Below are 13,587 nucleotides of genomic sequence, written 5' to 3'. Positions count from 1 at the left end.
AATGTATAACATTTTATGCAGTATACTTATATTTTATCATATTTGATAACATTTTAAAATGTATATTATTGTATTAATATAAATTATTTTAATATATTATGATATTAATATTAATTTATTATATTAATTTAATACTTGGTTGAATATTAAATATTTTATTATTTTATTTTGATTAATCTATGTATTATATGTAGCCTACTTCAATTAAATTAATACCTCAAATGCATCTCACTAAACCCATTATAATATTTGATACATATAATTATTCTATATTTATATAGAATTTAGATTTTTATCATTTATATTTATAATTATATTTATACCAGTGTTTTTTATTTTAAAATTATGTGATTAATTTTAAGAATATTATAATGATATATGTAATATCTATATAATTACATAGATTAAATTACATTTATTAAATACAGTTATTAATTATTTAATTAATTGTAATTATTTTATGCATCTATTCATACTACACATGTAATGGATGTTCAAGATTTTTATTATCTATTTATTATCAATTTACTTTATGTATTTTTTATTACATTTAATTTAAATGTAACTTTTTAAAGTAATATTTATTTATATTTAATGCCATATTTAATGACATTTAACAATTACATTTTATAAATTAATATATTCATTTAAAAAATATATGAATTAAATATTTTATGGAATATACAGTAATTATTAATGGCAATATCATCTAAGGCTAATTTACCAGTTTTTTGTTTTTTTTAGAACAAAGTTAAATTAAATTTCAGCTAATAAAAACTGACCGCAACGATGTCTTTTGTAATATTTAATGTGTAATAATTAATTTCTCTTTTTACCTATTATCAGTTTTTCCATCTATATTGAATATTTCTATTAACCTGCTATCTTTCTCTTTCCTATATTTATATATATTCCCAACTTTGACCATATTTTTACCAAAAACTTCACCACAATTTGTTTACTGTCTCGCAAGCACGCATACTTTCTTCAGTAAATAAAAATCTAGTAATATATGCTGCATTATATATGCAAACCACATGAACTTCACTGTCTGCTCTCCTATTGGCTGTTGCCATGTCACAACGATGCTCATTTGCATAACATTAAACTCTACTCAGCGATTCTTTAATTGACGCCCCGAGTGATAATTATTTGTGTAAATATGATCATTCCGACATCATCATATGATATTCTCCCATATATCACACACACACACACACACACACGTCACCTTGACACACACAAACACGCTCTCGCAGTCTTCCTCGTCCTCCGTACCAAACATCATCAACACTCTCCTGTGTTCCTGCAGCCTCTCGCTGACTGTATTCTGCTTGTTCCTGTTGAGAGTGTTGCATCTCACACCATTTGTGTGCTTGTGTGTGTTTCGACCCTCCACAGGCTGCAGATGGAAGAGGAGCTTCGCCAGCAGGAGAGGGAACGAGAGCGAGAGAAGGAGAGGACGCGTGAAATCGAACGAGAGCGGCAGTGGGAACAGGAGGTGCAGAGAGAGAAAGAGCGAGAGCGAGAGAAGGAAAGAGAGCTGGAGATTAAAAAAGAGCGAGGCAGAGACATCCAGGCGGTCAAGGCTGTGGAGAAACGCCACCTGAGCCACGAGCCGCCGGCCAGCCAACACTTGATCTCACAGTCTTATCCGTACACACACCGGCAGCCCGTGAAGGAACGAGGCAAGCTGGAGGAAAGACTCGCTGCTAACAGACCTGGTATGATACAGTAGATCCAAAAACATAACAAAACAAACAATATTAACATTTTCCTTCTGTAAAACACAACAGAAGATACTTTGAAGAATGTTCCAGCTGTTACAATGAAAGTGAATGGGATGTAAAATTTTCGAGATTTAGCATTGATTTGAAATAGAAAACTTTTATATCATTATAAATGCCTTTGTTGTCACTTTTGAATAATTTAATGTTTTCATAAAAGTATTATATATAAAAAAAAAATCGTACCTAAGAGGCCTAATGCATATATTTAAATCCAGTTAATATAATGGTGCAATATCTCTGTTTTAAGACATCCTTCACATTATTTACTTGTGAACATAAGTTACTTATTGCACATTTCATGCAGCTGGGTTCATGAATATTCAACATTTAAATTATGATTGATATTCACTCTGAGCTGCAATCCTGTGTTTCATTTCTTTTTGAAAACTCGTATTACATGCAGCTTCAGTAACTGATTGCATTGCTCATCGCCAATTAAAATGTATGTAAAATGTAATGGGTAGATACAAATTTATTTGAATTCAATAATATTAAAAAAGATATATTAAAAAAATAAACGAATAATGACAAAATTACTAACTAAAGTAAAATTAAAATTAAAAATCTACAAATAATTTTTTTTTTAATAAGTTACAACAGTGTTCCTTCATAATAATGTATCATGAAAGATGTTGCTATTTTGGTCCTTCTAGTATGTTTACTACATATAAATGAAATCCTTATAGATGTTCTGCTTTGAGAAGCACATGTTTGTTCATTTTTGCATCTGTCATCTCTCAATACAGACAAACCCAAAGAAACGCCGCTGCTCATGCCTCAGTCTGGTCCATACTCATCCTCAGGAGGTCCTTCATCCATCTCAACCTCAGGCCCTGGCCTCTCTTCAAGCGTCCAGTTTGGGAAGAGCCACAGGCCCATGGTAACTCCCATGATGCTCCAGCGGCAGGAGGACGACGACAGATGGCTCGCCAGACAGAGAGCGCTGAAGGTGGAGAAAGGGGACAGACACGGCCAGGAGTTTCAACAGCAAGACAAGCAGCAGGATGTCAGTCGAAACGCTGAACACAGAGAGACTCACAGGTAGGTGTTAAAGGAAAACAAAATCACATGTTAGGGGTGTGTGATATCACAATTGTTTTTTTTAACGATGTGGAAGCTGATTTTTGTCTTGAGAGTGAAGATTTCACTGCGTGATATAGATTCAGTAAACAAGGAGTTATTATTGTGAGTTACTTTTTACACATTTTAGACACGTTATTGTCTCTATTTTGCCATCTAATATAGTTCCAAACAAAATTGTTGTTTGACAAACAAATAATAATCTCACAGCAGTATTTATGCATTTGTAATTGCAGTGTGAAATATCTTAATGCTGCTTTAGATGCAGCTTCTGTGCCACTTCTGCAGTGCAAAAATTTATTTTGTTGATATGATTTTATTTAATTGGTCGATAGTGTTTTATTATTCTAAATTAATGTAGTGGTTAGTAAATGAATTTGACATAGAAGATGATGCATACATCTAAAAGAGTAGAGAAATTGTAAATAAAGCTAAATAAGCTGTACATAAGCTCATAAAGGTAAAAAAAAGAAAAAAATTGCTCTTGTAACATAAAAATGCACCTTAAAAGGCAAAAAATTCCCTTATAGGGGTAAAAATACACCTTTTAAGTCAATTTAGGGTGGCAAAAATATTGCTCGTATAAAGGTAAAAATGGCCTTTAAAAGTCAGTTTATGGGGAAAAATATGGCCTCATAGTGGAAACGTGCTGTGAACTGAATATTGCACAGAAAATGAAGACTGCAAAGCTTTGGGAGTCAGATCATCTGTCCATGGCAGGCTTAAACCAGCCAGTGTAGCAACGCAAAAACACACTCAGCAAAATACTAATTATGTGACTGATGAAAAAAGTGAGATTTTTTCCCCTGTATGGCACGCCCCATATCTTTCCATTGTGTGTTATGATTGTGCCCTCTAGTGGTGCTCTGTAGAAATGTTTTCTGTGTTTCAGGTACAGCACACACCATCATGACAGGGGTGTCAGAGACATGCCTCAACCTCTGGGGGCGCCGCCACCTCTCATCACCCCCAAAACTCTCCCTCGGGACCAGCACCCCTCTTCTCCTGCTCCCAGCAGCTTCTGGAACCCCGTGTCCCTCCTCAACTCGCCCTCTGACCGCCCTCTGTCCCACATCCGTCCTTACTCAGGCCACAGCAGACCAAAACCTCCTGAGGAGGACGTCAGGCCCTCCACCATGCGGGTCAGCAGCCTCCTGGAGCCTGGCAAATACCTGGCGGAGCTGGAGAAATCCACCTGCAGCTTCCTGAACCAGCAGAGGGCCGCCTTCTCCCAATCGGGACAATCTGCAGACAACAGGCCATCCCAGGGGCCGGCTCTAGAGAGGACAGACCCCATGATGGTGTATGACCAGGCTCTCCAGCAGCACAGGAGACTTGTCAGCAAGCTTGACCTGGAGGAGAAGAAACGGAGGGAAGCCAGAGAGAAAGGTGTGGAGTGGGAGAGTAGAAAATAAGACTGTTAAACAAAACATGTTCCTTAAGATGTATGTCAATTTATCTAGCAGTTCTGAAGGTGGAGAAAATTTATTTATTTATGTGTTTATTTACCTACCTGCCTATCAGAGAGTCCTGAGGGTGAAGAAAATATAAGTAAATAAATAAATTGTATTTATTAAATAAATAATAATAATTATTAAGTTATCATTATTAAATAAATAATTTTTATTTATTATATTGTTTATGGTTTTGTAATATATTCAATTTGATATGTTAATATATAATATAACATTATAGAAAAAAATTCTGAAGATGGAGAAAAAATTATTTATGTATTTGTTTATGTAATATACTGTATATGGTATGCTAAAAAATTTAATTTAATATATAAATATATAATATAACATTATAGAAAAAAATTTGGAAAAGTTTTGTAAAAGTTTGCATGAAAATAGTTGTTTATTATGTGATTATATTTAGAAATTCACAATACCATATCAGTTATTTTGGCTAATATAACAGTTTTTGTTATCTATATAGTTTATTTTAGAAATTTATTTAATTTATAAATATATTACAAAATATATATTTATAAATGTGTTATTTATATATTTTGTTTATATTTAAGTTTAGATTTAAATTTTTTTGTATTTTTTTTTGTTTATAAATATATTACAAAATATATATTTATATTACAAAATATATATTTATAAATGTGTTATTTATATATTTTGTTTATATTTAAGTTTAGATTTATTTTAATGTACTGTAAGACCGTTTGATCATTTGTTAAATGTTGCATTTTTATGTGTTTTTTTGTGTTTTTTTTTTTAGTGTTTTTGAGGATTAACTTTAAGTGAGCATTAGATGATGGCAAATGTGATCTAAATATAAAAATAGAGAAAATAAGCTGCACAATTGAATATCCAGTATCAACTGATATATATCTGCTCTATACTCAAATGTATTCTTCCATCCATCCATACTGTGTCTTTCAGTTGTTTTGTAATAATCTTCTGCCTGTTTCAGGTTATTACTATGAATTAGATGACTCCTATGATGAGAGCGATGAGGAGGAAGTTCGAGCTCATCTCAGAAGAGTCGCTCAGCAGCCTCCTCTCAAGCTAGACACATCTACAGAGGTACAGTGACACATTTCATCAGTCAAAACAGCTGTCATGAAAACTCTCTCACAGCCACTGTGGTCTTTTCTCTCTGCAGAAGACAGAGTTTCTGTGTTTGTTTGGACTGACGACTCTCTCTAAGCGGGATGAGCTGCTGCAGATGAAGAGGAGGAAGAGGAGGATGATGCTGCAGGAGCGAGTCCCTTCACCCTCAGCCGTGCCGAGCAAACGTAAGACTCCGTCTCCTCCTCATCCTCCGCTCAGCACGCGCTTCACCCCAGAGGAGATGGACCGCACTGATGAACTGGACGACAAGAAACACTTCCTCAGCATGTTCGACCTCAGCCATGTCCGTCTGGAAGAAAGACAAAGTATGTACACACACAAACATACCTTATACTGTCACAGTCACATGACCAGCATTGAAGAGGCTGGAGAACTTTACCTATAACAATAACACTAATAACACTTTATACATAAATATTATGGAAAGACAAAGTATGTACACACTTTATAATTATATATATGTATATATATATATTAATAATAAATTCAGTGCACACAGACTGAAGTAGTTTAAGTCTTTGGTTCTTTTAATAAATTGTGATGATTTTGGCTCACATTTAACAACTCACCCACCAATTCAATCTCAACAAATTAGAATATGATGACATGCCAATCAGCTAATCAACTCAAAACACCTGCAAAGGTGTCCTGAGCCTTTCAAATGGTCTTTCATCGTGTTTGGTTCACTAGGCTACACAATCATGGGGAAGACTGCTGATCTGACAGTTGTCCAGGTTAAGACACTCATTGATACCCTTCACAAGGAGGGTAAGCCACAAACATTCATTGCTAAAGAAGCTGACTGTTCACAGAGTGCTACAGTTGTCGTCTTCATTGCTAAAGAAGCTGGCTGTTCATCACAGGAGGGTAAGCACACAAACAATGTCAGAGGTGTCTTACCTGGGCTAAGGAGAAGAAGAATTGGGCTGTTGCCCAGTGGTCCAAAGTCTACTTTCAGATGAGAGCATTTTTGTATTTCATTTGGAAACCAAGGTCCTAGAGTCTGGAGGAAGGGTGGAGAAGCTCATAGCCCAAGTTGCTTGAAGTCCAGTGATAAGTTTCCACAGTCTGTGATGATTTGGGGTGCAATGTCATCTGCTGTTGTTGGTCCATTGTGTTTTTTGAAAACCAAAGTCACTGCACCCGTTTACCAAGACATTTCGGAGCACTTCATGCTTCTTTATTATGACCAGTTTTTTGAAGATGCTGATTTCATTCTCCAGCAGGATTTGGCACCTGCCTACACTGCCAAAAGCACCAAAAGTTGGTTTAAATGACCGTGGTGTTGGTGTGCTTGACTGGCCAGCAAACTCACCAGACCTGAACCCCATAGAGAATCTATGGGGTATTGTCAAGAGGAAAATAAAAAAACAAGAGGCCAAAAAGTGCAGATGAGCTGAAGGCCACTGTCAAAGAAACCTGGGCTTCCATACCACCTCAGCAGTGCCACAAACTGATCACCTCCATGCCACGCTGAATTGAGGCAGTAATTAAAGCAAAAGGAGCCCCTACCAAGTGTCTTGAGTACATGTACAGTAAATGAACATACTTTTCCAGAAGGCCAACAATTCACTAAAATGTGTTTTTTTTATTGGTCTTATGAAGTATTCTAATTTGTTGAGAGAACCAAAGACTTAAAATACTTCATGTCTGTGTGCATGAATTTATTTAATACACGCGTTTCACACATTTGAGTTGAATTAATGAAATAATATGAACTTTTTCCACGACATTCTAATTTATGAGATGACCTGTATATATATAATATATATATATATATATATGTATATATATATATTTTTTTAATAATAAAATTCCACACATTTTATAAAATGCAATTGTAAATAAATATTAATATAAGAAATGAAATAAACAAATGTAAACATTTATAAATATATGCAAGTATCTTCTGTAGCTTCTGAAGGGCAGTAATAAATGACAAAAAAAAATATAGATGTTTAGCATTTATAGAATTCAGGGACTTCTGGAGATACAACTTGAGAATTACAATATTTGACAAGAATTTGTTTTAAAGGCTGGGTGTATCACAGTTTGACCAATTAGGTTTTATTTATTTATTTTTATTTTTTAATTACCTCAGAGAATAAAAAGATCATGGACTTGCTGGAAGCCATCAAACAAAAGACTGTTACTTTGGACACCCTCAGATACGCCACAGATACGTCCACTTCAGTGTCTGGTAAGAACAACACATACCGAAACAGCTTTAAACAAAGGACCAGGTTTTGGCGTTTGTGCTGATCTCTGCTTTTCCCCATCATACAGCTGTGTCACATCTCAATCAGTCAGTCAGTAATGTTCACCCTGAACCCCAAAATCACTCGCATGAAAACCCTCTTCCGCCTCAAGACCCGCCACCACTGGCTCCTCTCCACACTCAAGGCCAACCCAACATGACGTCCCCCAGCAGAAGAGGCCCGGGCCTGCAGACAAGCGCTCAGCAGTCCCTCGCCCGACCCAAGGACCAGCCACCTGGACTGAACGGAGTAAAACTCCCCGTCTGGGAGCGAATAAACTCTGAGGAGTTCGTTCAGCACTTCCATCAGTCCGTGCTGCAGTCCACTCAAATATCCCAGCAGAAACAGAAAGGTGCCGATGGCTCCCTCTGTAGTCAAATTTGAGAAACACAGCCGGAGAAATTTTGCTTAATGTTTTTTGCGTTTGTATCCCATCAGATGGAGCGAATGAGCAGTTTGAGCCCCCTGCGCTTCCACCTCCAGCCCTCCAGAGGGCGATAAACACACTCCCTAATGGACAAAGCAATGGCCACTCCTGCCAAATATCAGCCCAACGTGACTCTCCAGGCATGAGGAATGACTTCTCAGCTGAGGAGGGCGTCAGTTCGGATGAAGACGAGGAAGAGGAGTCGTTCAGTCCCAGGTGGAAAGGGATCGAGTCGATATTTGAGGCGTACGAGGAGTACATGCAGGGTACGTTGATGGCACTTTGAGATTCAAATAGATGTTATTTGGATATAAAGAAAACATGGTGGTCTTTGGTGGAGTCGTTTCAAACCAGTAATGAGCTTCTTTCTTCTGTTGAGCACAAAAGAAAATCATTTGAAAAATGTTTGTAACCAAACAGATGATGGTCCCTACTGACTTCTATAGTATGGAAAAAAATATTGCGGAGGTCAATAGCTACCAGCAACTGTATATTCATTAACACCAACATGTATTGCTCATCTCTCTCTCTCTCTCTCCCTCTCCCTCTCTCTCTCTCTCTCTCTCTCTCTCTCTCTCTTAGAGAGAAGTGTAGAGCAGCAGGTTCTCCAGAGCGAGTGTAGACGTCTGGAGACGCAGCATTACAATCTCTCTCTGACATCTGAGCAGCTTTCTCAAAGCATGAGGGTAAGAGCATATTATGTTTGTATTTGTATATTATTGCAAATCAATTTTTTTTAAAGATTATAATTTTTTTAAGTTTTATTATTTTTAGACAGAAACGGTTAGTAAGCATTTCTTCACACACATTGTTTACATCTTGTGGCTCTTTCATTAGCTGGGTTTCCATCACCCTGCTTTTTTGTGCATTTTGAAGTATCGCATCAGAATCGAGTGATGGATGCCTTAATTCGCAAAAAAGTTTTTACGCTCACTTGAGATGGTTTTTGACTTGTGTGAAAAAGGATTAATGCGAATAATGGAAGATGGAAATGCATTTTATTGAGTATTTTATTGGTTTTAAATTCACTTCCATTGCAATCCCTCAGATTTTATATATATATATATATATATAATATATTATATATATATATATATATATATATATACTATATATATATATATATATAGAATGTTAAATATTATAAATTATAATTTTATATACAATATTTATATAACATTTAAATAAATTAACATGTAATAACCATGTAATCGTAATGATTGTGTGTGTGTGTGGGGGGTATTATATAAATTATATATATCATTTTATTAGATTTATATTTTGTATAAATATTATAAATATTATCATTATTATATCATTTTATACAATTTATAATATTTACAACATTCACCATCTTTTTGAATAGCTGCTTATGTATAAAAAATTGAAACAACTTGAGTAATGATTTAAATTTAAAAAAGAAATGTAATTTTTTTTTTTCTTTTTTCTTTTTTTGCAACCGAGAACAAAAAGTAGCGAAGTGGTTTTTGGATGACACGTTCGTTATTTACAGCAATATCTGACTTTAATTCGATCCCAAACTTAGCCGAAGCATCTGCGTGACGTCATTTTTAACGGCATTTTTATATATTTGAACCAACGTGGATGAACGATTGACTGAGTCAAAGTTACTATGGGTTCTGGAAACCGTTGTAATTAGCTAGTTAATTTCTCCAGTGATGCAGCGCACTGAGGTAGCTAAGCAGCGAGTTACTGTATTGTAAGGGAAACTCTGGCCAATATTTGTTCTTGTTGACAAAATTACATTAACAGAAATGTTAGCGCCCCCTTGTGTCAGCTTTGAAATCTACCAATTGTCAATGGATTATTTTGGGAATTTTGAATAAAAATTGTTTAAACAAACTATGTATGTATGTATGTTTTCTCTTTTCCCCCGATAACTAGGACCTGCTGGCACAGAAGCACAATCTGGCACTAAAGAGAGATCGTATGCAGGCCGAACTGGAGCACATCAAGAAATGTTTGACATTGCCGTTATTGAACTGGCACAGAGGATACTACAAGAGACCTTCACTGAGGTGACCGTACAGAGTGACCGAGATCAATGCGGCCTCACATGAGAACATGTGATGATTTCAGCTTTGGCATGAAGAAGATAGACAAGCTATTGTTCATTATCTGGTGCCTCACTGTGACTCACTGCACTACAAGTCCAACCACTAGATATAACAAAACAGGCATTTAAGAGCCATCTTAAATATCCATTACTTGACACACGGACGACATTTGACAGGACGCTTGCCAAGAGGTGCAGAAAACCAACCCAGAGCTGGACATGCACTTACAACTGATCTCTCAGACATTCGCTACAAAACTCTTGTTCTGGAGGATGAGCCGATGTGGAATTTAGTTCAAATGCTTTCATATTTATACAGATTTTAAAAGAATACGATTGTGTAAAATACTGTCAAATCACATTTTTGTATGTTTTTATTATTAATGATTAATTATGAAAAGGACTGTAATTTGGAATATAAATATTTTAATGCTTTTTGCAGGGGAAAAAAAAATGTGTTGATGAGGTACTGCTGGTCAGATTAGGAGAAATGTTGGAGAAAGAAGTGGGTTGAATTGAGTTTTCATTTCAAAATCTCTAAGAAAAGGTTTTAGTTTATTAATTGTAATTGTCTGAAAGTCATGAAAGTGTTTGTCTAGTGCTCTTTCCAGTATGTTTTGCTATTCTCTCTTCATCTCCCACCAAACCAAGATTTCAATGCCACATCTATCATCAACCAGTACGTGGCTATTTGAAAATGGACACTAAAATAAACCGATCCAATGTGGGAATTACTTTATAATAACTTTCATTACTGACAAACAGCATATAATATTTAGCAGATCAGCAGTTCATGTACATTCAATTATTAGTTTATAATTTCTTTTATTTTTGAGTAACAGCATATAATATTTAGCAGATCAGCAGTTCATGTACCAAAAATATATACATAATTATATTATAATATATATATTTTATATATATATATATATATAAAATAAATAAAATCAAAATGTAGCAGCTCAGGATATCAAATAATACCAGAGAATAACAATACCAATCAACTGAATATTATATTTGCTGTTTAATTTATAAATTGAATTAATTATTGATTTCTGTATTACTTTATTTCTAAAATGATTATGTAATGGCACAAATGGGCCCCTATAAATCATCATTCTGTTAAACATTTATGCTTGTTAAATACAGTCTGTTATGGACTTATTATAATCATGAAAGTAATTATAAAGTGTTACCCAAATGTTTTATGTATAACTTGGCCAATATGATTTAATTTTCAGCCTAGCTGCCACGAGAAGTCATTTTATACAGAAATTAGTGCCACAATGTTTTGTACAGCAGCAGTTATTAAAAAAACATTATCATTATATTATTGTAATCTAAAGCCGATAATTTTAAAGAAATTTCCAATGCCACAAGTTGAGAAATATCTGTGTCAAGATGTCTTTCCTCCACTTTTCCTTTATGACACTTAAAACACGGACCTGAAGACCTGTTGTTATTACTGCATATTGTTTAAAACAAGAATGGCTTATGAAAAATCTGTTTGTAGGAAACGGAAAAGAAATGGAACAGCTGTGGTTGTGGAGAAAGGAAAAAAAAAGAAACCTGTAAAATGTTTTAGTTGTAATTTTTAGTGGAATGAAATGTGAGTTAATATATTATTCGTTGAAGGTAGAAATACTTATTTATGGATATATCTGTGTATATGCTGATAAAAGAGTAAAGTTTGAAAAATTCATTTCTTGCCATATTTTGTCTACAAAAACTCTCAAGCAATGAATGAAGTAACATGACTCATTCACAAGAGTAACGTGATTTTTCAGTTGTTTCTTGACTATGATTTACAAAGCAACAAAATAAACTTGATATATGCTTTTTGTTTTACTGTATATTGTTGTTTTTATATTATCCATGCACTCTCCAAGTGAGCCAGAGTAACTTGCAGTCAGTTTGTGTTTGCTAATGAAGGTTACCAGGCTGTTTTTCGGGCAGTGTTTGTTTCCTCCTAACCTGCTCCACATTGTTCTGTTGGTTGTACTCCAGTTCATCCCCTGCAGTGTTTTTGATCACAATGCATCTTCTTCAGCACCACGTGTGTTCAGTCCGTCAGCCTTCCCAGACCTGAAGGCCACCTTCATCTTGTTCAGCAGGTCATTCAGGTCCTTTCCGATCCACAGCTTGGAAACAATACACTGCCTGTGTTGAAAGTACTCAGTCTGTACAAACATTTGCAGAGGTTTCACCATAACAGCAGCAGTAAATTAACTTCACAACATCCTAACATCATTTGCTAGAATGTTTATAGTCTGTTTCACCCAGAAATGAATATATAACATCATTTACTCACCCTCATGTCATTTCCAAACCTCTATAGCTTTCTTCCAAGAGTGCATAAAGTGAATTTATGATGACAAAGTCCTATTAGAGTATCATAAAAGTGGCACATGTGACTAATGAACTATTCTTCTGAAGCCATATAATAGTTTTTTTGTGAAAAAACAGACTAAAACGTAAGTTATTAATCACTGAGCATCCACCCTAACCAACTTCATGTCGGATGAACAAATGAACGAATCATTCTTTCGAGCCGGATCTTTTTAATAAATCCGATTCACACGTGATTCACTCAGGAATCAGATTCATTCAGTCCGAACTCAGTGAACCAATAACTGTTGTAAATAATTAATTATATAAATATATCTGATCTGACCTGAAAAAAAAGAAAGGAAAATACTCATCCCAAGCATTTGGAAGTTACATTTTAAAGTTAAAATTGGCCTTCATGTATAAATATAAACGATGTAAAAAGTGATTCACTGGACCGAGCTGATCAGGTTCACGAGTTCATTCAGATTCCGAGCTGTTGGTGTAATAAGATGAAATATTGTGTGTTTAATATGATTTTTCCTCAATGAACTGGGCAGCTGACAAAAAATATTAACTTTTAAATTGGATTTATACTTTTTACAGGCCTATACAAATGAATTTTTAGATGCTAGTGGTCACCACAGACTTGTTAGGCTCTGTGAACTGTCACTGCTGCTTCTAGATATCCTCAGACCTCAACTCTCTGCTGATGCTTCATTCGAGACCGGACGCGTAACTCCTTGCGTTCCGTCTGCGCTATTTTAAGTCACTGATAATGCGTCAGACAAGCGTCAAATACGTTGCGTCGCAAACAAATCGTGTCAGGTCAAAAATAGTTAAAGCTTTAAAGAAAAAACGCGTCTCGAGATCCTTGTACTGCATCTCCCAGCTGTGTTTAACACACGAGCGCGGTATGTGATTGTGAACGCACGCTTACCTGTTCAAAGAAGCGCGCAGGTGAGCAGGACCACGTGACCCTGTGTATTCCCAACACAGGTTTGAAAATTAATTCCCATTCCTGGCGACGGACTCGGTT

General features: G+C 35.3%; 1 protein-coding gene and 1 long non-coding RNA gene across 2 annotated transcripts in view; one reads left to right on the top strand and one right to left on the bottom strand.

Moving 5' to 3' along the window:
* The window catches only part of LOC109062060 (genetic suppressor element 1-like), a 51,111-nt gene extending 40,137 nt beyond the window's left edge, over window positions 1–10,974 (top strand). The window contains exons 7-16 of the mRNA XM_042715924.1: window positions 1,402–1,724; window positions 2,537–2,831; window positions 3,763–4,259; window positions 5,298–5,410; window positions 5,490–5,763; window positions 7,560–7,658; window positions 7,745–8,068; window positions 8,155–8,409; window positions 8,726–8,829; window positions 10,049–10,974. Of these exons, the coding sequence (XP_042571858.1) occupies window positions 1,402–1,724; window positions 2,537–2,831; window positions 3,763–4,259; window positions 5,298–5,410; window positions 5,490–5,763; window positions 7,560–7,658; window positions 7,745–8,068; window positions 8,155–8,409; window positions 8,726–8,829; window positions 10,049–10,186 (2,422 nt within the window). The 3' untranslated portion in view covers window positions 10,187–10,974. The remainder of the gene's footprint in view (window positions 1–1,401; window positions 1,725–2,536; window positions 2,832–3,762; window positions 4,260–5,297; window positions 5,411–5,489; window positions 5,764–7,559; window positions 7,659–7,744; window positions 8,069–8,154; window positions 8,410–8,725; window positions 8,830–10,048) is intronic.
* A 705-nt stretch (window positions 10,975–11,679) lies between these two features.
* Window positions 11,680–13,453, bottom strand: LOC122135620. The gene is made up of 2 exons (XR_006153625.1): window positions 12,532–13,453; window positions 11,680–12,400 (listed from the first exon to the last, which is right to left on the bottom strand). It is a non-coding gene; the product is annotated as an uncharacterized LOC122135620 (long non-coding RNA).
* Between the last annotated feature and the right edge of the window lie 134 nt (window positions 13,454–13,587).

This window comes from Cyprinus carpio, chromosome A25, assembly GCF_018340385.1.
Source record: "Cyprinus carpio isolate SPL01 chromosome A25, ASM1834038v1, whole genome shotgun sequence".
NCBI classification, from domain to species: domain Eukaryota; kingdom Metazoa; phylum Chordata; class Actinopteri; order Cypriniformes; family Cyprinidae; genus Cyprinus; species Cyprinus carpio.
This window is presented reverse-complemented; position numbering and strand designations above follow the sequence as displayed.